This window comes from Ambystoma mexicanum, chromosome 3q (assembly GCF_040938575.1).
Source record: "Ambystoma mexicanum isolate Mex_15411 chromosome 3q, UKY_AmexF1_1, whole genome shotgun sequence".
Classification (NCBI taxonomy): Eukaryota; Metazoa; Chordata; class Amphibia; order Caudata; family Ambystomatidae; genus Ambystoma; species Ambystoma mexicanum.
Genome location: NC_090926.1, coordinates 904,704,419 through 904,725,411, shown reverse-complemented (window position 1 = coordinate 904,725,411; position 20,993 = coordinate 904,704,419). Strand labels below are relative to the sequence as shown.

Genomic DNA, 20,993 nt, shown 5'->3' with positions numbered 1-20,993 from the left:
GTAAGGTCTTGCATGAGAGCAGAATGCCCTCGTCCAGACCTCCCGGACAAGTTATCAGAAACCCCCGATTTAGACCCAAAGATGGTTACTTTCGTAACAAAGGTTTCCAAAGATATCAGGAAAGGCGTGGATAGAGCCTGGAGAGGGTGTCAGGATAAAGTCCTTGATTTAGCAGGCCCATTGGCAAAAATGATGGATCTGGCTGAGAAAGCCAAAGACACTGGATCCCCCATTGATCCTCTGGTCCTAGCAAACTGGGCGCAAAGAGCCATGTGTTTCTTGGGTAACGCCAACTGCGCCCTCTCTTCCGAGAGGAGAAGAGGAGTGCTCCTGGAAATTGATTCAAACTAAGCGACTTATCGTCGTATGAAGCAGGTCAAGGAGCGAAAGGCCTTTTTGGTGAGGCCTTTGCGAAAGAAATGTCCCAATTCGTGGGAACTTATTCAGCCCTCAAGAAAGCTCAGAGCTCCATTAAGAGAATCTTTCCCGGGCGAGTTTTTGCTGGGACCGGACACCAAAGGGGCCGAGCGTCCGGTCGATATTCCTATCATCGCAGGCCCCAAGGAAACAGAGCACAATATTGGGAGGGAAGACAACAGGACTCCTTTTTCCCCTCCCGGACGAGGTTCCCAAGAGGTCGCAGGCAAAGAGGAGCCTACAGACATGCAGGCGCCACTGGCAGAGAGTACCTCAAATGTGCAAGTGGGGTGCAGAACCCTGCAATTTCTGAACGCTTGGCACGCATTATGCAGCGATGCTTGGGTTTTAAATGCCGTAGCAGGCTTGCGCATAGATTTTCTAGGCGACCCCTTTCAAGCCCAAGAGCCGCAAGCGATACACCTAGCAGCGCAGGAAGCAGCGCTTCTTCAGAGCGAGCTAGTGAAGCTTCTCCGGAAAAATGCGATAGAGCGCGAGTCGCAGTCTTCCCCGGGGTTTATAAGCAATATGTTCCTCGTTCACAGAAAAGAGAAAGTGCGTCCAGTTATCAACCTAAAAAACCTAAACGAGTGGCTAAAATACAATCATTTCAAGATGGAGGGAATCCATCTTCTCAGAGACCTATTGCGCAAGAAAGATTGGCTAGCACGTCTGGATCTGAAAGATGCATATCTCACAGTGCCTATAGCAGAAGCCCACCGCAGGTACCTACGTTTCGGCTGGAACAGAGAGGTGTGGCGTTTCAAATGCCTTCCCTTCGGGCTCGCCTCAGCCCCATGGGCCTTCACCAAACTGATGAAGCCAGTGGCAGCAGCCATAAGAGAAAGGGGTATTCGGATCATAATTTATTTAGACGATATTCTGATCCTAAACCAGAACAGGGGCGCCCTAGTCAACGAAGTTTGTTGGGTTTTCACCTTACTATCTTCCCTGGGTTTCCTGGTGAACCTCGACAAATCTTGGTTGCAGCCAGTTCAAAGAGTAGAATTCCTGGGTTTCACCATAGACACAGTAAAAGCAACTCTGGAACTCCCGAACCTGAAAGTGTGAGCAATAAAGAAGGAGATCAAGACAGTCCTATCGAAAAAGACCATCTCGCTACGATACCTAACCAGAATAGTAGGGCTTCTGGCAGCTTCCATCCAAGCGATCTTCCCAGGACCCCTACATTACAGAGCCCTTCAGAGGCTCAAGATCAGACACTTAAAAGGAAGTCTAGGTTTTCACCAACTAGTTACCTTAGACAGCGAGGCAATCTCAGAGCTTCACTGGTGGCTGCAAAACATGGAAGCCTGGAACGGTCGGGCCATCTTCGGCGACGTTCCAGAACTCAATATAGAATCCGACGCGAGCAGAGCTGGATGGGGAACGAGGTGTGGTCAGTTAGAGACAGGAGGAAAATGGTCAGAGAACGAGTTACAGCTGCACATAAACTGTCTCGAGCTGCTAGCGGGCTTGTTTGCGGTTTAAACCTTCACCAAGGACAAAGTCAAGTGCTCCGTGCTGCTGAAGATGGACAACATCTCCGCAGTACGGTACATTAACAAACTAGGCGGCACCAGATCGAGAATGCTAGCAGAGCTAGCGAAAGATTTCTGGCACTATTGTCTTCAGCACCAGATAGCAGTAGCGGCGGAATATCTTCCAGGAGCTCAGAACGACGTAGCAGACTGGAACTCTCGGTACCTGACAGATTCCAGCAACTGGAAACTGCTTCCCCAAATCTTCCACAAGTTAGACCAGTTGTGGGGTCCATTGCACACAGATCTATTTGCACCCAGACTGAATGCACAGACAGCCAAGTACTTCAGCTGGAGGATAGACCCGGGTGCAGCGGGGATAGATGCGTTCCTTCAGTCGTGGACAGGAGCAGTTCACTACGCGTTCCCACCTTTCATAATGATCACAAGACTTCTAGCGAAGGTTTGCAGAGACCAGGCAGAGCTAGTACTAGTGGTCCCCCTTTGGAAGTCTCAGCCCTGGTTTCCAGTAGTGATGAAACTTTCCTCGGAAAATCCGAGGAAGATCCCTCATCGCCCGGACCTCCGCCTCAGCCCATCCGGCCAGTGCCATCCTCTGATGGAGGCGGGCTCCCTACATCTCATAGCCTGCAGAATTTCAGGAAGAGATGGGAACTGCCAGGAATTTCACAGATCGCTGAGGACTGTATCAGAGATTGCTGGGCGCCTTCCACCTTTAGAAGCTATAGTTCGGCATGGGATGCCTTGGCGTGATGGTGCACAGACTTACAGTTGGATCCCGTTTCAGCACATATAGTACACGTCCTAAACTTTTTAGCAAACAAATTCCCCGAAGGCTGCGCTTACAGGACTTTGGGAGTCTATAGGTCTGCGCTATCCGCAGGACATGAGAAAGTGGAAGGGGCTCCGGTAGGGGAACACCCGGCAGTCCAAATGCTTTTGAGAGGAATTAGGATGAAGAGGCCGCCGGAAGCCAAATACTCTTCCCCATGGAACGTGCGTGATGTTCTGCAATTGTTTACGAGCTGGCCGGAAAACAGCCAGCTATCCAGGTCCCAGCGTTCTGGGAAATTGGTGATGTTGCTCTGTCTAACAGCATGCAGGAGAGTCTCGGATGTGAAGGCTTTAGAGATAGACAGAAAGATCTTCTATCCGGAGGGAATTGCTTTCACCATTGTGCAAAGGACAAAGTCCGACTCCAGAGTGATTTCCTATCCCTATTTCCCCGAAAACACAATACTATGTGTAGCGCAATGCATTAAAGATTATGAGACCGCGACAGCGCTTGTTAGGCCGCAAGACGTCACCCAATTGCTAATTGCACGCAGGAAGCCCCATCATGCAGTAGCCACAGCTACGATTGCTAGATGGGTATGGGAAATTATGCAGTGGGTTGGCATAGATTTAACCCTATTTGGAGCACATTCTGTCAGAGGCGCTATGGCTTCTAGGGCCTTCTCCATAGGAGTGTCTTTGCAAGACATCATGAAGGCAGCAGATTGGTCCTCAGAATCCACCTTTAAGACCTTCTATTTTAAGCCAGTTTCAGAAATGGCTAGTAGGGTGGTACAGAGCTTTGAACAAGCATAATGCTTGCCTCCGTCTTGTCATAGAATGAAGATTGCCCAGGCTAGCTGCACTGGTCAGTCTTGATTCTATTAAAGACAAGGAGGCGATCATTATATCCCACCCAAATGAATGCGATAAGTAATTCAATTACACTATTGAAAGTATTTGAAACTGATTATCAGTGCATTGCATTCCCTCCATCACATTATTATTTTTCTGTTTCTCGTAGGAGATGAGCAGAAACCCGCATGAGAATACCGCAAACTAAGGTGAATGCGAAATCAGTTGTCCCGTTGGACCTTATGGATAGCAAGCCGCGACCACAGTTGCCTCGAGGAGGAAGTTAAAGTTGAAGAGTTATACGGACTTGGTTATTTCGGCAAGCAAAGAAAGAGGAAGGGACCTAGTGCTGGTATTCTTTATAGGAGAGTCAGGCACCGGATTGGTGGAGGAAGGACTACTGTTTACCAGGAGGCTCATGGGACTATTAGGAGATCAGTGGAGAGCCTCTACAAAGAAAGTCAAACTTTTAAAACTAAAGATTTCTTTTATTGAAAGCAAAAGAAGCATTTGTTTTGAGAAAAGTTTATTAACAGTTGAAATGCTATGTTGGTGGCAAATTAAAGAGTTAAGCATAATGCTCGCCTCCTTGTCTTTAATAGAATCAAGACTTACCAGTGCAGCTAGCATGGGCAATCGTCATTGTTAAGAATGATCTTAATAAGCAAATATGGCTTTGAAATCCCCAAGAAGAATGCACATCATGGGTTGGAAGGTTTAGCTCTTGGGAAGGTGATAATTTAATAAAAAACAACCCTGTTGCAATTACTTGTACTTATTGAACATTCGGGATGTCACTTCTCACGGAAATGACATACATAGGAGATAATACTGATAATAACAAAAGGAGTAACCTGTCTGTGTAGGGTGGATTTACAGTAGGAGGTTGATATCAGATAGACCAGGTGATGAACGGGTGGTATAGAGACCCAAAGAACAGCAAGTGAGACAAGGGACTGGGCCGATGTTCTTCTTTGGAAGAAAAAAAGGGTTCCAGTTCTGTCTCTAGGCAGGGATGCCCATACAGTGTGGAGGAAAGGGAATGGGATGTAGGAATATGTACATTATTATACAAACAAGTGTGGCATTAACTGTAGAGGTAGACTAGAGTCAGTTAGTAGACTATGCTGAGGTGGTGGGAGGTGCAACTTTGCTGGCTATCAAGTGAAACTTAAGTCTGGTTTTAAATAATGCCACTGATGGCTAGCTTTAATGTAGGGGGTAGGGCACTGCAGTAGAAAAAGGGAAGTAGGCAGAAGGAGCAGAAGTAGAGAACAGAAACTTTGTGAAGTGAGTAGGATCACACTGTTCGAGAGTCGAGAGAAATTTAGTTATCAAGGTGGAGGTGGGCAAACTATGGTTAGATTTTTGGACTAGTAGTAGGAACTTGAAAAGAAAGCAATTTTGCATGAGAGCCAGCCAGCATGATGCCAGTGTATAGAGGTAGCGCGGGATCTGGGTATATATAGGGCATGGGTAGCAAAGTTATTTAGATGAGAGAAAGAGTAGAGGTGGAGACCAAGGAGTAGGCTCAAACAGTAGTCCAGTTAGTTTAACACAAGGGAAGAGATCAGTGTTTTTTCAGAGACTATTGGGCAAAGTGGGGGCCCAATTTCCTTATGTTGAGTAGGTTAATCCAGGAAGCCATGGCAATAGCAGGGATGAATCAACGTTGTACGTGGCTGTCAAAGATGATGACAAAGTTGCAAGTCTTGTGTGATGGAGTGAGGCAGTGAGGAGCAAAGGAGATGAGTGGGGTTAGCATTGGAGGCAAGAAGAAAGAGGTCTTCCATCTTGAAGAAATTAAGCAGCATGAAGCCATCTAGTGAAGGATTGCTGCAAAGCAGCTGGTAAGAAGGAAAGAAGGAGGAAAAGGAGATTACTTGGGTATAATCAACGAAGAGCTGGTTGTGAAAGTCAAAATGATAAGATGAGTTTGCCTATGCAGCAGGTGAAAAGAGTAAAGAAGGGTGGACCGAGGACTGATCCTTGGGGACCTCCCATAGGGAGGAGGGTGGTCCCTCGGATGAAGGTGCAGTTGGAGAAATGAGACACAACACAGTCAAGTACAGTGTCCTTGTAGCTGTGGTTGACTTGTGTCAAATGCTGCAGCGAGATCCGGAAGTATTAGAGCTGTGCTTTTGTCTGAGTCTGCATTCGCCTTTAAATCATCCCAGAACGAAAGCAGTGCCCTTTCCGTTACTCTCATTGGTCTGAAGCCTACTTGTGCTTGATCCAGCAGTGGGTGCTCCTCATTGAATTCTTGTTTTATTCTATGGATGTATGTTTCGAGTAGTTTCGCTGGGTATGGGATATTGGAGATGGGTCTGTAGTTGGAGAGGTCCTCGGCATTGCCTGATATGTCCTTGGGGAGTGGTTTGATGTATGCTGACTTGAAAGATTGTGGTATTCTCTCTATTGAAATTGATTGGTTAGAAAGGTTTCTGTAGTATTCCATGGGTGTTCATTGTGTGAGGATTGATTTGTGCATGTCTGGTGGGAAGGGATCTAGGAGGGAACCTGCTTTGCTGCTATTGTTTACCAGCTTGACTAATGTCTCTGCTGATATTTGGCGGAAGCTTCGAAGTTTGTTCTGGCAGTCATCAGATGGGTGGGTAGGTTGGGGTTGCTTGGTGTTCTTTGTATGATCTGTTGGACGGTGTTTATTTTGTTTTCGAAGTGTTTTGCGAGGTCGTTGCATAGTTTCAGTGAAGGTATCGGTGTGTTGTTGCAGCCCAGGGGTTTTCTTATTTAGTTTATGATTTTTAACAGTTCTTTTTGGGTGTTGGGTGCTTTGTTGATTCTGTTGTCATAGGATTTCTTTTGGCCTTTTGGATTTAATTTCTGTATGAGTGGATTTGTTGTTGGAATTGAAATTTCTTGGCCCAGCCATTTTTATTCCTTCATTCTAGTTCAAGTTTCCTGTTTTTCCTTTTCATAGCGCTGAGTAGCGGGGTAAACCATTTTGCTGTTACTCTTTTGCGTGATGGGGTAAAAGGTTTTTCCTTGGAGATATCGTCTATTGTGGTTGTGATCCAATTGTGAAGTAGTTATTTTTTTCTGTCAAGGTCAGCTTCATCCATAGTTGTTGCCGGCGGTTTGTTGATTTCTAGTTAAGTTGCCATTTTTGATGGTCATCCAATTTCTTTTCATGATAATTGGCAGATTTGTGTATTGATTGGTTGTTGGTGTAGCCAACGTGATCACGAAGGGGGTGATGAGGTGATCGCTCCAGAGGATCTGAATTGGTGGCACCGTGGTGATAAGGTTTTGTTGACGAAGATTGCATCTAGTGTATGTCGTGCTGCGTGAGTTGCTACTTTCACAAGTTGATGTAGTTTCATTGTCTTTAGTTGTTTGGCTAGTGATTTTCATGCGATTGTGGTTTGTTCGTCAAACCATATGTTGAAGTCACCCAGGATCATAAGGTGTTCTTGGTCGATTTCTTCCATGAAAGCGTTCACGAAGGTTGCATCATAAGTCGGTGGTCTGTATATCAGAATGAATTTGAGGTTTATTGATAGGCGAAGGATTAGAGATTCACAATTTTCGATACTTCAAGGGGCTTCAATTTTGATTTTCAGGTGTTGCTTGTAAGCTATTGCCAGTCCTCCTCCTCTTTTATTTTTCCCGTTTGCTTGTGCGCATTTGAAGTTGTCAGGGAGGAAGTTGTGGAGTGTGCTTTTGTAATTGTCTAGATTGGGGATGGGGTAAGGGAATACATTATGGTAGGGGGAACATCGGGATGGAACTGCGGGTGGTCTCCACCCGCATTTAAAATGGAAAAAAGTGCACACAAAAAGGAATTTTCGGAATTAGTTTTTTTCGGCCTCATTTTTTTCCCGGCATTATAACCTAGATCTGATTGGCACAGCATTAAATAATCTTAACATAACTGAGTTCAAAAACAACTTGCATACCTCTCTCTTATATCCTGCAGCTCAGAATAGGTGGTCCGATGGGCTTTCTCCAGGTCGGTCTTTTCTTGAGATAATTTTAGCCTCTGTAAATTGCTGCTCTCAGCTTCCACTGTCAACTGCTGGACACGGGCTTCCAGTTCTTTCATCATCTGGTTCTATAAGGACAGGTCATAGTTAAGAAGCCATCTCTATGAATTAATGCACACTCCTACTGTTGCTTAACAGCCTAAAGCCACAGTGGTACATTTGGAGCATGAGGAAGGAACACAAACCAATCATTATCCAAAATCATAAACTTAATAATGTGCTCAAAACTTTACAAATGGTGCAACATGTTTGTCATGTTTTCAAAGTAAAGACATTTACAACCACCACCCCAACACGTGCACTTTTGTAGGACATCTGTTTTACACAGTTGTTAGCAATATGCTGAATTGGGTGGCCTCTTACTATGTGAATTTGAGCAAATCTAACACTGCCCTGTGTCTCTGGTTGGATAACTTCTTCATTGAGTTTGGTATTGCTCAAAATTAGAAAAGGGGGAATAAAACAACACTGGTGTGTCTCGAGAAATTTGAAGAGGCTGAAACCTGAGACAGTCCAGGAGTGGACTTTATAACAGATAATTCACTCTTGCATTCCGCAGAGGGAATGACAAATGTACTCCTGGATGCTCTGGAAGATGCAACTAATACTTTGGCACCGCTAAAATCCTGGAAGGTGAACAACAACACTCATAATGGCCGATTCTCAGAAGAACTTAAAGCTTTAATGATAAGACTTCTACCGCTGGAAATCTTGCCAGTCCGATCATAACAAACTCAGGTATACAACATCCGCTAAGAAATATAAATATGCTGTAATTAAATCTAAGAAAGACACATATGACTTACGGATTTTTGAGGCCTAACATGATAATAAGGAAATCTTCAAACCTTGAAGAAATTAGAGAAGCCGCAGAACATTCTACAGGAAACTATTTGCAAAGATAGCGAATGGTGTGCTCGTATCCAGGAGGCCATTGTGGATAAAGTGGAATAAATTAAAACCACCATTCAGAAAGCAAAAGTCCTGAAAGCACAGACAACTACCTCTGAGGCAGGAGTAAAGGGAGAATTTAAGATCAGTGATCACTTGGGGGTCCCAGTTTTTAATTTTAGGAGCATTTTAGAAGATGAACTAAGAACTATTTTGCTTAAACTTAAACCGTCAGTGTGTAAAGGTGATATTTTTCCAGCTACAGGTATTAACGCATGTTCTGAATTATTAATTAGTACCATTACAAACATTGTTAATGCTTCCCTGAATGAAGGTTATGTTCCTACACTATTAAAGGGAACTTGGATTACCTCTCTTCCTAAAAAGCAAGGTCTTGATCCTATGATGCCAATAAACTATAGGCTGATAACTAGTTCCCCTTTCCTGCTAAAAATACTGGATAGGGTGGCTTATGAACAAGTACTGGAACATTTAAAGAGCCACTCTATTCTGAGTAACAGTCAGGCAGGCTTTCAGCCAGGTTTTAGTACGGAATCGGCCCTTTTGGAGTTAAAGTCCAATATTCTGGAAAAGATAAATGAAGGCCAAACCATGATGATGATGGCATTGGATCTGTCGGCAGTGTTTGATTTAGTGGATTAGCCATTACTTTTAAACAGATTACAAGAAGTGGCCAAATTTAGTGATCAAGCAGTCTCTTGGATGTAATCTTTTTTAGGAAATAGAACCATGAGTGTGTGTAGTAACACGGCATAGCCACAGCCAGTCATTTTGAGATTTGGAGTCCCTCAGGGCGCCTGTTTGTCGTAAGTCTTGTACAATATCTTTACAATGCCACTGTTTCAGCTGCTAGAGGAGAATAAGATTTGCTTCTCGAATTATGCTGGTGACACCCAATGTCTCATTCCTCCGACAGGAAACTACGAGGAAGATGCAAAAGTGGTTAAAGGCACCTATAACCTTATTCAGAATTGGATGTGTACGAGTGGTCTGGCGCTGAACCAAGAGAAAACCGAACTTATGCTCCAGTCCTAGACTGAATAAGGCGAGTGTAGGAACAGTCTCCCTGCCTCCATGAAACTCGAGGAGAACCATCTCTGGTTTCGGAAGCTCCTCAAGACCTTCCTCTTTACTTCTGCCTTCTCTCTTCCTCTCCCGTGGTGATTTCCTGTCTGATACTGCACTGGTCACCTGGCTACCCTCTGATTTCGAGTCCAGGTCCCTACCTTCCCAGTTGCACTCCTGTACTGCCACCGGGCAACCCTTGCACTTGAATCTGTTTCTGTAACCCTACAGTCCCCCTATCTGCACTTTTGGACACTTGCTGTCTGCAGTAACCCTCGCCCTTGCCACCTGCTGGCCACACCTCTTGTTATTGTTTTTATCCCATGTACAGCACTGCCCCTTCCCCTTTTCCCCTCCTGCCTCCCATGCACTTACGCAATCTCAATTTCACTTGGCCTAGTAAGATCATTGTCTCTGTCCTCCCTCTGTTCCCCCTTCTTTGCCTTGTTGCGCCATGAAACACTTGTATATATGTGCGTTACAAATGCCATATCATATCATATATAAGCTTCCTAATTGCAGATCATGTAATACCAACTAGGAGATAAGCTAAGAACGTTGAGGGTCTTATTCGATCAAACTCTTGCCAGGGAGCGGACCTCAAGGTACCCTGGGTATCTATTTTTTTGGGCATCATGATGTCAGGTCTAAATATCAAACAGGCCCAGAGGAGTCTTGGCTATCAGACTGGAAACATGACACAGTACAGCCAGAGCACTGCAGGTACCAGCGCAGGAGAGACGCGCATCAAGATTTCCAAATTGGAGGTTGCACACCAGTAGATTCCGGCTTCATGTGTGTATCGCCTGTCGCGCTGCCTACAGCTTGTTCTGTACAATTAACTTATTTTCTCATGTTTCTTTCCCCTAAAGACACTTCCCTCACACTATGCTGCTGCTGGGTGGACTCCAATGTGCTTCATGAGAGGCATATCCTTCTGGTTGATAATGCAGCTTGTACTGCATTGTAGGCGACTGTCAGTCAAGTAGAAGGGTGACGGCAGAAGCAATGGGGGCGCTCAGGGAGTTTGGTGGCTTTTATTTTATTTTATTTGGTGGGAATCTCTGGACAAACTCCAGAATGTTGCTTCTGTAACTGCCGTGCCTGAGGCAAGAGTGGCAAAGTCGAGAATAGACTGTTTTGCATAAAGGGCAATGTTGCTGGTAACAGACGGAAAGGAAATTAAGTTATTAAGCTAGTACGGTCAAATTGAAAAAGCATGCTGGCTTGATGTCAAAAAGGTAATTGGCAAACTAAATTAGTGAAGCATTGCATAAAAGGCTCGCAAGTAATGTCTTAATTGCCCAAAAACTCCCCGAGAGGAACAGCGATGAAGGGATTTAAATAATTAGCTCTATGCGAATTCTTATTTAATTTTTCAATGCACAAGATTTCCCTTGTGGTGACGTTGTGTTGTTTAGATACTATTTGGTGTATTTAGATGCATTTGGTGAAAGGTTATCATTTTTAGGTAAACATTGAAAAAGGGAATGTTCTATCAGTCTGTACTGTGTTTTTAATGGTGAAAGCCACATAGTGTCATGTGATGATAAAAAAGAAAGCAACATGTTATTTTCCTTGTTGACAGATATTATTCTTCAATAATTCTCCACATTACCAGGTGTACAGCAGAATATAATGCTACACAAATAAATGCACTATTAAAAACACAGATTTCAAAAAAGTATTAGGATATCAACTGAGGCAGTGATAGAAAAAAGGAAATTGCCATTAGAAGGTACGTCCTCCGCAGGCACATTACAGATATTGAGGCTGCTGCATTTCAAAACGTGTATTAAATGAAACTGAATAAAGTACATATATTTTGCTCTGGCAACGCTGACACTGGGGATGACTTGAAATGATCCGGTCTATAAGTCAAGAGAAGGTATGCTACGATATGGAGCAAATGTAAAGTAGAAAAGTCTCTACACATAAATTCAGGGGGATCCCAGGATTCCCTCAGACGTGCTTAGAGTTTTCAGGAAGCATTCAATAACCATATGACAAAAGCTTGCGTATAGATCACCTACTTACTTATCTACAGTGAACTACTTTAATGCCACCGGTACTAAATGCTAATGTTTGATTTGTATTTCTATGGCAAGACAGAACCATTTGTTATTATTATTACAAGAATCAGTACATGAAAAGTCCATCAACATACTGTGTAACCTTCTTATATCAGTGTTGGCAAGGTCCAAATTCTTGTTCTCTGTGCATGTGATTTTGGTTTAGAAAAGCCCCTGCGCTAAGATGACAGTCCAATCTGTGGCAGGGTGCCGCTGAAATAAAACAAGAGATTTCCTGAGATGCAAATACCCAATTATGAACTAGAGTGGACATATCCTTTAGTACTGGTCAAATATACCTTGTATGTAACAGTAATGAGCAAAACCTGCAAGGGTGTCGAAGAAGGATGCTGACACATGGGTGGCATTTTGGCTGGCAAAAACGTGTATTCATCAAGAAAAGAATTCCTCACTTTCCCCGTCTTCTAAGAGGGGTTATCCCTGCCGCAAATTAATACTAAATGATCTTTCAGAATGTCAGTTGAAATCAAACTCCACCATTATGTGTCACAACCTACTTCTATCACTTTCAGTACAACTAAAGTCACAGAATAAATACAGAATAAGTCAACAGAAAAGTTCCTGATCCAGGGGAATGACTCCATTGCCCTGGCTTGTGGTTTCAACAAACCTGTGCAGCAGTCAACTTTCGGAACCAGAATAATGACTCCCTTCTCCTAGTATTGTCTCATAAACAGCTATATAATTCGCACTGGAGTCTCTGGACCAAAAAGGCTTTCAGTTCCTTCAACCTCCAGAAGCAGGAGAATTGCACCCTTCAGCTGGTATTGGCAAAGTCCCAAGTCCTTCACAGTGCCTCAGTGGACTTTTCCCGGCCAGTGCGACGAGGATTCTTTCTTTCGATGCTTAATGTACCTATGTCGGTTTCCCAGACCCTTTTCTGGAGGTCATTGGTTTGCTGCTGCCCAGGGGCGTTGCTGGGGGGGGTAGCTAAGGGGGCTATAGCCCCTGATCTTTTGGTTGTAGCCCCGGATAGAATCTCAGGAGCTACAGCCAAAAGACTAGCTAGCCCCCAGTCCCAACAGTTCCAACATCGGCATAGACCCCGGGTCTTTTCCAGACCTAGCAACTCACCTGCTGCTGCCACTATGATGAGGAAGTCCTCCTCGGATGCTCAATAAGCTTGTGCTGAGGTCCCAGACCCTTCTCTGGTAATCAGTGGGTTTATTGTTGCCAAAGCAATAAGGAAGTTCTCCTCGGATGCTCAATGTGCCCTTCCCAATACTTTGATTGCTACTACTGGACCTATCGAGCCTGCCCCGCTTCCGCCCCCATGTTTCCTCCGGGTCTCTCGTACCTCGCGTTACCTTCTTTGGGACTATGGCTTCCTGGGACTGGGGTCATGTCTCTCTGGCTCTTCTGGCTTCTCTCCTCTTCGTCTGCAGCACTGCAGCGGCTCCACGCTCTACTGGTCTGCTCCGCACTCTTTTCTTGCTTCATGTTCGCTCCAGCTGAACCCACAGAGAACTCTATCAGTGCTTCACTGGTGCCTTCCGCTCTTCGGCAACCCCAGTGCTGAGGACGGAGCCACCGGTATGCCAGAGGGACACTAGAAGTCCGCGGACATGGAAAGCCCAACTCCCTCCTTCCCAGATACACAGAGGACTTAGCCAACGGCAAGTTCAAACTATGGTTTATTACAGGCAAAACCAACAGGGATCAGCACAGGAACAGAGAAAATCCATGTACATCTCGCTCTTTCTCTGCTCGCAGACTGGTTTTACCCCCTGATTGCATCAGAACGACATCACAACATGTGTGCCCTTCGTCCAGAAATGTATTGGGTCACACAATTGGGTATTGAGTATTATACTGCCTATAGTAGACTGTATAGATGTTATTCTACTGGCTCTCGCATATCAGGTGGCTGGCCTGGTCCATCCCCAAGTTACTATCTATAACAATGTTGCAGTGTGGTGGGCTTACCATTGGTTCTTGCCCGTTGCTACCCACCCCTAGGGTACTAAACTGTGATTGGCTGGAGCTGATGTTCCCAAGGCCTGGGATCTGCAAGAGTTCTCAGCTCATGGTGTACCTTTTCAAGGTAACAAGAACGACTATGTATCTGCATGGTAACTTGTGTACACCACCTTAGCTCGAGAGTGCTCTCCTGATCAGGGCAACACTTGTAACATATCATTGTTTCTGGGAGCCTGAGACCAGCTCTCCTTTCCCACTGCTAATCGGTGTCCATTGTCTGCCTCGGCCGGGTCACGTGTTCACCCACCAGGAATTTGAGTTGTGCAGCTCTGAATTATGAGGATTTAATAGTCATTTTTGCAGCTGGTCCCTTTATCATCTGTGGGTTGGAATGTTATCTATATCTGCTGGCCTTGGCTGTGTGTCCTTCCTCACACATCTTCCTCTCAGTCCAGGCTGAATTAGCTCAGCTGGTCTCTTGCTCTGCGGCTCCAGGCCTGCTGTAGTTGTCCTAAACCTTGAAATGCGGTTTCTACAGTGTCCATACTATACTAAATTTCCATAGGTTAATCACACGTGGTTCTGTCAGGTCCCTTAGGTGCTCCTGCAGTTCCATAGGGTTAATTGCATGTAAGCATCTGCAAGCTGCGCTCAAGATCTCTTGTCTCTTGCGGTTTCTGCGTCGTTGCATTTGGCTAATGGTAAACATAATAAAAACAATGACAGCATGTATATGCATCTGTCCTCTAACTATAGAGCTGTACGCATGTGTTCTTCGTGTATTCAAGTATGTGTTCGTATCCCGAAGTGCGTGAGGCACGTGTGCTTTGTGTCTAACGCTGCTATGGCGTGCTGTCTCCAACAAAGTCCGCAACATGGCTTCTTAGTGCGTAGTCCAGGCAGTCTATATAGGTGTCTTTGATCGTGGCTTGTGGTTCTTTATCCACGGTGGGGTAAATTCGCACCGCACCTGGTCTGTAGGGCTGGTTGGGGGGGTAAGGCTGGCTGAGGGGGTATCTCTCGACATATTTGTCACTCGTGGGTCCACTTGGAATTGGCCCAAAATAGAATGTGTGCTTGCATTAATTCCTGGCCTCCTTCCTTGTCATGAATTTAGTGGGAGGGGGTGGTAGACTTCCCTATCCCTCTTCAGTCACCCCCTCTGGTCAACCTGTCGACCACATCCTTATATGACAGTCCTTTCGCTCGTGGCTGCCATATCTTCATTATTCCTCTGAGGTGCCCATAAGTAGTTGGTGTGGTCGTCGAATGACCAGTGCATGTGACAACACACTCCTTTGGGGTTGCACCAAACCCACTTCTCTTCATAGTACTTTCGATCGAACGGGTTGTCCAGCTTCATGGATTTTGTTGGAATAGTTGACATTGTGCAATTCTTTCTCAGAGCTTGTCACTTTCTGCAACAATCTCATCTTTTGTGCCTCCTATGTTCACATTCATCAGGATCTGCATTCCAATAGTCTCGTCTGCTGTTTTCTGGCATTTTGCCATGCAGATTCTGATGCCACACATTGATGTTGCTGTCAATACAAGTGCTCCTATTATCACCTTCAGTCCATCTGCCGGTCATGATGGCATCCATGACCAAAGGTACGCTAGCCAGCTATTGTCCTTCCCTGTTCCTCTTGCTTCATCTTCCATCTTGACATGTATCTGTGCCAGTTATGCCTCTGCATCTGATAAGAGTCCCGCTATCTTCATCGTTGGCAGGTATGAATGTGCAACAGGAACTCCCAATCTTTGGTCAAACGTCTCCTTCCATAGCCGTGAGGAGATCCGGAACATACCTATTCTGGAGCTCTGCCAACCTTATTGCTCTGAGCTCTTCCTTTATGGTGTTAACCCCATTCACAGTAAAGTTAATAGTCACCATCAGCTCCCAACAAGTGATTTGTAACCACTTTGCATTTGTGTACGTCTACACCAATGGTATTATTGATGGGAAAAACATTTGTGTCCTGCTGAGCAGCCTTTGCTCTACTGGTATTTCATCTAGTGCCTTCTCTGATGCTTCTGAGAAGTAATTCACTCCCCTCTTCACTCTGTTTAATCCTGCTTGCTCCTCTCCTTTCTCTGCCTTGGGAGTTGGTGCCCCTTCAATCAACCTCTTCCTTTTGTTATTGTCCATCTTTGGGAAGTCATCGAGCTTCACATTCATTTTTGGCACGACCAACAAAAACATGTTGATGTGTACCAACAGGCAAACTCCTCCCCAGTCAGGTGACAGTTACTCGTATGCCTTTGATCCGCAAGCTCAATAGTGATCCATCAGCACTGCTGTTCCCGCCTTCATGGCTGCGATTTGTTCAATGTTCTTGCACCCAACATTCTCGCCAACTTCAACTTCGCTGTTCTGATAGCACAGTGCTGGTGTCGTCAGAGGTATTATCAGCATTGGACCAGCTTCGTTCACCACCCATGTCAGTAACTTTGCACTTGCTTCCCATTCTTTCAGGCTGTTCTGACTTGAGTGTCGTGTAGACCGATGAGACCTCCGTCCCCAAGTGACGCACAGGGGAACTAATAGAAACCCGCTGTACGACCCTTGAGGCCACAGGTGAGAGATGTCTTCTCAGATCCACGGAGCCTCTTGGAACACTGATGCTGCTGTCAAGAGGGAATGAGGTTAAGTACCAGGCAAGCACAATACAATGAGGTAAACGAAAGTAACTAAAGTGTCTTACCTATCTGGTGTAATGGAGACCCAGGTAACCTAGTAGGGAGGTTCGAGGCTCATTAGATGCGGCGGTCCCTGGAATGGTAGAACCGCAGGTTTAGCGTGGATGAGGAGTAGCCACCTGTGGGAGTCAGAGCTTGACTTGAATCCCCAGTAGGGAAAAGGCGTAGAAGATCAGCAAAGTACCAAGGGATGATCCAAAGACAAGTCGAGGTGCAGTCCAAATATCCGGCAACAGGTAAACAGTTCCAAGCAAAAGTACCAAGGGGTGTCCGAGGGAGTCCGAGATAGAGTTCCGTGATCAAGGTAACAAGGAGCAAGTTGTAACGCCAAACAGTGTCCGAAGCCAGCTGAGAAGCAATGAGCGTTCTGTCTCTCAGACCTTTATACTGACCGCCCCTGGGTCATGTGACTACTCTGGATCATGTGACGTCCACCAAGATCGCATAGGGAACGCCGTAGTGTATCACGTGACCGGCATGAAGACGTAAGGCCGCCCTTTCTGCTATACGTTCTCCAAGGCAGTTGCCAATGCAGAAAGGGTTGCAATCGAGCCCGTACACTGGTACGGAGTTTTCGGTTCTGTGGGTTCACCGAATCACTTGAGCCTCGAAGCTTGGGAGGAGATGTCGGGGGAATGTGAGCGGTGTTCTGACGTGTCGTGGCCTGGTGTGCAGAGGATCGCCTAACATAGCCCCCCCCCCCAACGGCCCACGACCCCGTGGGCAGGACGGATGATCCCTATGGAAGCGGGCTACCAACCGCGGGGCGTTCAAATCAGATGCGGAAACCCACGAACGCTCCTCCGGGCCGTAACCCGTCCAATCCACCAGATACTGGAGCTTACCCCTAAACCATCTAGAACCCAAAATGGCCGACACCTCAAAAACATCAGGAGAGGTCAAGGACACCGGCGCAACAGGGGTACGAAGACGGACTGAGTCAGGACAGGGTTTGAGGAGGGAGACATGAAACACAGGATGGATACGCCAAGAGCTGGGGAGTACTAGACGGAAAGCCACCGGATTAACAACCTGTGAGATCACATACGGCCCGACAAAGCGAGGCAGCAACTTCCGGCAACCCACTAGGCGAAGATGACGGGAAGATAACCAGACCCTAGAACCCACCACCAGAGGGGGAGCAGCACGACGTTTGCCATCCACACAGGCCTTCATAGAGGCCTTTGCTTCAGTGCGATGAACCACTGTACTCGCTTGAATAGCAGAAAGATCCCTAAGACACGTCGTGGCCGCAGGATTCGAAGAACCAGAGGCATCAGGGACCGGCAAAACCTTGGGATGTTGACCATAGAGGGCGTAAAAAGGAGAATAACCCGTAGCCGAATGAGCCGCATTGTTATACGCGAACTCCGCAAGCCGCAAAACGGCCAACCAAGAGGACTGATGTTGCAATATGAGGCAACGAAGGTACTGTTCCATCGATTGATTCGTCCTTTCGGTCTGACCGTCGGTCTCCGGATGATAGGCCGAAGAATACCTCGTATCAATGCCCAATAGGTTCGTCAAGGACCTCCAAAACCGAGAGGTGAACTGTGAACCTCGATCGGAAACAAGGACCGAAGGGAGGCCGAATAGCATAAACACATGTTCAAAAAACAAGTCCGCCAAGACAGGGGCCGAAGGGATACCTTTACAAGGAACAAAACGGGCCATTTTTGTGAACGTGTCCACCACTACCCAGACGGTGTCGAAGCCTTTTGACTTGGGGAGATCGGTAACGAAATCCATAGTCAATGTATGCCAGGGCCTGGGAGGTACCGGAAGCGGAAGCAACAACCCAACCGGTCGACCCCTTTGATGTTTAGCCTGAGCACATACCGCACAAGATCTGACATAACACTCCACATCGCGCTTCATAGAAGGCCACCAACACCAACGCTTGAGAAGATCTAAAGTACGCTCTTGTCCGGGATGGGCATTAAAGGGAGCGTCATGAGACCACTCAAGGGCTAGATTACGTGTATCAGGTGTAGGAAGGAACAGGCGTTCATGTACGAAAGGTAAACCATCAGAATACACTGGATCCCATTCTCGTAACTGGTCAGAATGATTGCTAGTCCAGGACCGAACCGAATCTAATAGAGACAATGAGGGTGTACAGAGACAAATCACATGGCTCTTACCGAGAACAGTGTCGGGGAATGTAGGTAACTGGACCCCCCCCGGGGAACGTGACAAGGCATCCGCCTTCCCATGTGAAGTGCCAGGACGGTGCATGATATGGAAATCAAAAGCGGAAAAGAAAAGATGCCATCGGACCTGTCTGCTATTGATGCATTTCAAAGAAGCCAGATCCTGTAGGTTCCGATGATCTGAGTATACCGTGATGGGATGTTTAGCCCCCAGAAGATGATGACGCCAGACACGGAAAGCATCCATGACAGCCAAGAGTTCTTTCTCCGTAACGGTATAATGAGACTCAGTACTGGAAAACTTACGGGAATGATATGCAACTGGGTGTAATTTGCCTGTTTGTGATAATACCGCACCGAGGGCAAAGGAAGAGGCATCCGCCTCTACTATGAACGGAAGATCAGGATTTGGATGTTGGAGTACCGGTGCGGTAGTAAAGGCGGTTTTCAAAGCCTCAAAAGCCTCCTGCTGTTCTCTCTGCCATTGATATGGTACCTGAGGACTAGTCAGGGCCGTAAGCGGGGCTACAATTGTGGAAAAGGAAGAAATGAAACGTCTGTAAAAGTTGGCGAATCCTAAAAAAGCCTGCAAGGATTTGAGTGTTTGAGGTACTGGCCAATCTAATACTGCTTTGACCTTAGATTCGTTCATGGATAACGCCCCAGGGGTGATGTGAAAACCCAAAAACTCAACAGTAGTTTTATGGAACTGACATTTCTCAGGTTTGGCAAATAAGGAATGTGCTCTCAAACGGGTTAATACTTCTCGGACATGCTTTACGTGTTCATCAAGATCACGAGAAAAGATTAGGATGTCGTCCCAGTACACAACCATATAAACATCCAGAATATCCCTGAATATGTCATTCATGAATCGTTGGAATGTGGCCGGGGCGTTACATAGGCCAAAGGGCATGACTAGATATTCGTACAAACCATACCGAGTGCAGAAAGCGGTCTTCCACTCGTCTCCCTCGCGGACGCGTACTAAGTTGTATGCGCCGCGTAGGTCAAGCTTAGTGAAAATGGAAGCATGTGTTAAATGGTCTAGAAGTGGAGTGATTAACGGGATGGGATACCTATCCTTTTTAGTGATAGCGTTAAGACGCCGATAATCTACACAAGGACGTAAATCCCCCTCCTTCTTGGGTACAAAGAAGATAGGACTTGCCGCGGGTGAAGTGGAGGGGCGGATGTGTCCTAATCGTAGGGCGTTCTGTACATAGTCTTTCAACGCCAGTTCCTCCGAAGGGGACAAAGAATAGATCCTGCCCGAAGGAATATTGGAATCGGGAAGCAATTCGATTGGGCAGTCATATTGTCTGTGTGGAGGAAGTACCTCAGACGAGCCCCGATCGAACACTGATTCGAATTCTCTGTATTCTGGCGGAATCCCAGATACCAACCCCCCAACAGTATGTGTATGCACAAGCTCTGGATCGTCGACAGTCAGTGTGAGTTGGGCTAAGGCCCCCAAGGCCCGAGAAGGTGTGTCAGAGGCTTGATGGACCGGAAGACAATAATTCTGACAGATTTCAGACTCAAAGATTACAGTGCCTGACTGCCAATTGATCAATGGATTATGTTCACGTAACCATGGAATCCCTAGTATGATGCCAAATTGGGGTGTGGTGATCAAATCAAAACTCAGGGTTTCTGTGTGTACTTCTTGTATGTTTAACAAGAGGGGTGCAGTTTGATGTCTAACAGGACCAGAAACCAGTGCAGAGCCGTCTACGGCTTGGACGTGTTCCGGTCGTGTTTTTACCACTAAAGGTAGGTTGAGGGAATGGGCCAAATCAATATCTATGTAATTACCAGTGGCACCTGAATCAATAATGATATTGACTGCATGAAGAAGGCCTGTAGAGGGACATAGGGTAGCCTTTACAGAAATGGGTTGAACACGAGTAAAGGCAAGGGAGGTACCCGGAGAAGATGACGGAACACTCGACCTGTTCTCCGGTTCTAAGGTCGAGCCGTCCGAAAAACCTGACTCTTCCTGGGCCGTCGAGGACACTCTTTCACGAAATGTCCAGTGGTGCCACAATAAAAGCATGCATTATCCACCCTTCTACGTTCTCTCTCAGATGTTGTAATAGGACTACGTAACCCTCCCACTTGCATAGGTTCTTCAGTACTGGAAGCAGGAGTGCCAACAAGAGTGGGAGAGGAAGAGGCCCCCAATTCAGCTCTACGCTCCGATCGTCGTGCATCTACCTGCAAGACCAGATCAACCAATTCCTGATACTGAGTAGGCATAGAAGGGATCACTGCTAATGCATCTTTCATGGTGTTACTCAACCCCCTATAGAAGACCACCGCCCTCTTGTTTTCTGGCCATGATGTTTCCGCAACTAGCTGATTGAACCGGGTGATGTAATCTATCAGAGGCCTTTTACCCTGAGTCAATTCCAACAACTCCAAATCCCTAGACTGTACCTTGTGTCGGGTATCGAATACTCGGGCCATTTCTAGGACCAACAAATCAAAGTCATAAAGAACTGGGCTATTGTTCTCTAACAGGGGATTAGCCCAAGTGGCTGCTGTTCCGGCCAAATGGGAAAGGGCGAAGGCAGCTTTAGCAGTGGTTGT

At 46.2% G+C, this 20,993-nt stretch overlaps 1 protein-coding gene across 2 annotated transcripts in view; it reads right to left on the bottom strand.

The window, feature by feature from the left end:
* Positions 1-20,993, bottom strand: part of CEP112 (centrosomal protein 112) — a 3,147,769-nt gene that overhangs the window by 2,331,606 nt on the left and 795,170 nt on the right. For both annotated transcript variants that reach the window (XR_011305153.1, XM_069655053.1), the window contains exon 13: positions 7,469-7,623. Coding sequence is in view for 1 of the 2 variants with exons in the window: in XM_069655053.1 (XP_069511154.1) it covers positions 7,469-7,623 (155 nt within the window). In the remaining variant the exon portion in view is untranslated. The remainder of the gene's footprint in view (positions 1-7,468; positions 7,624-20,993) is intronic.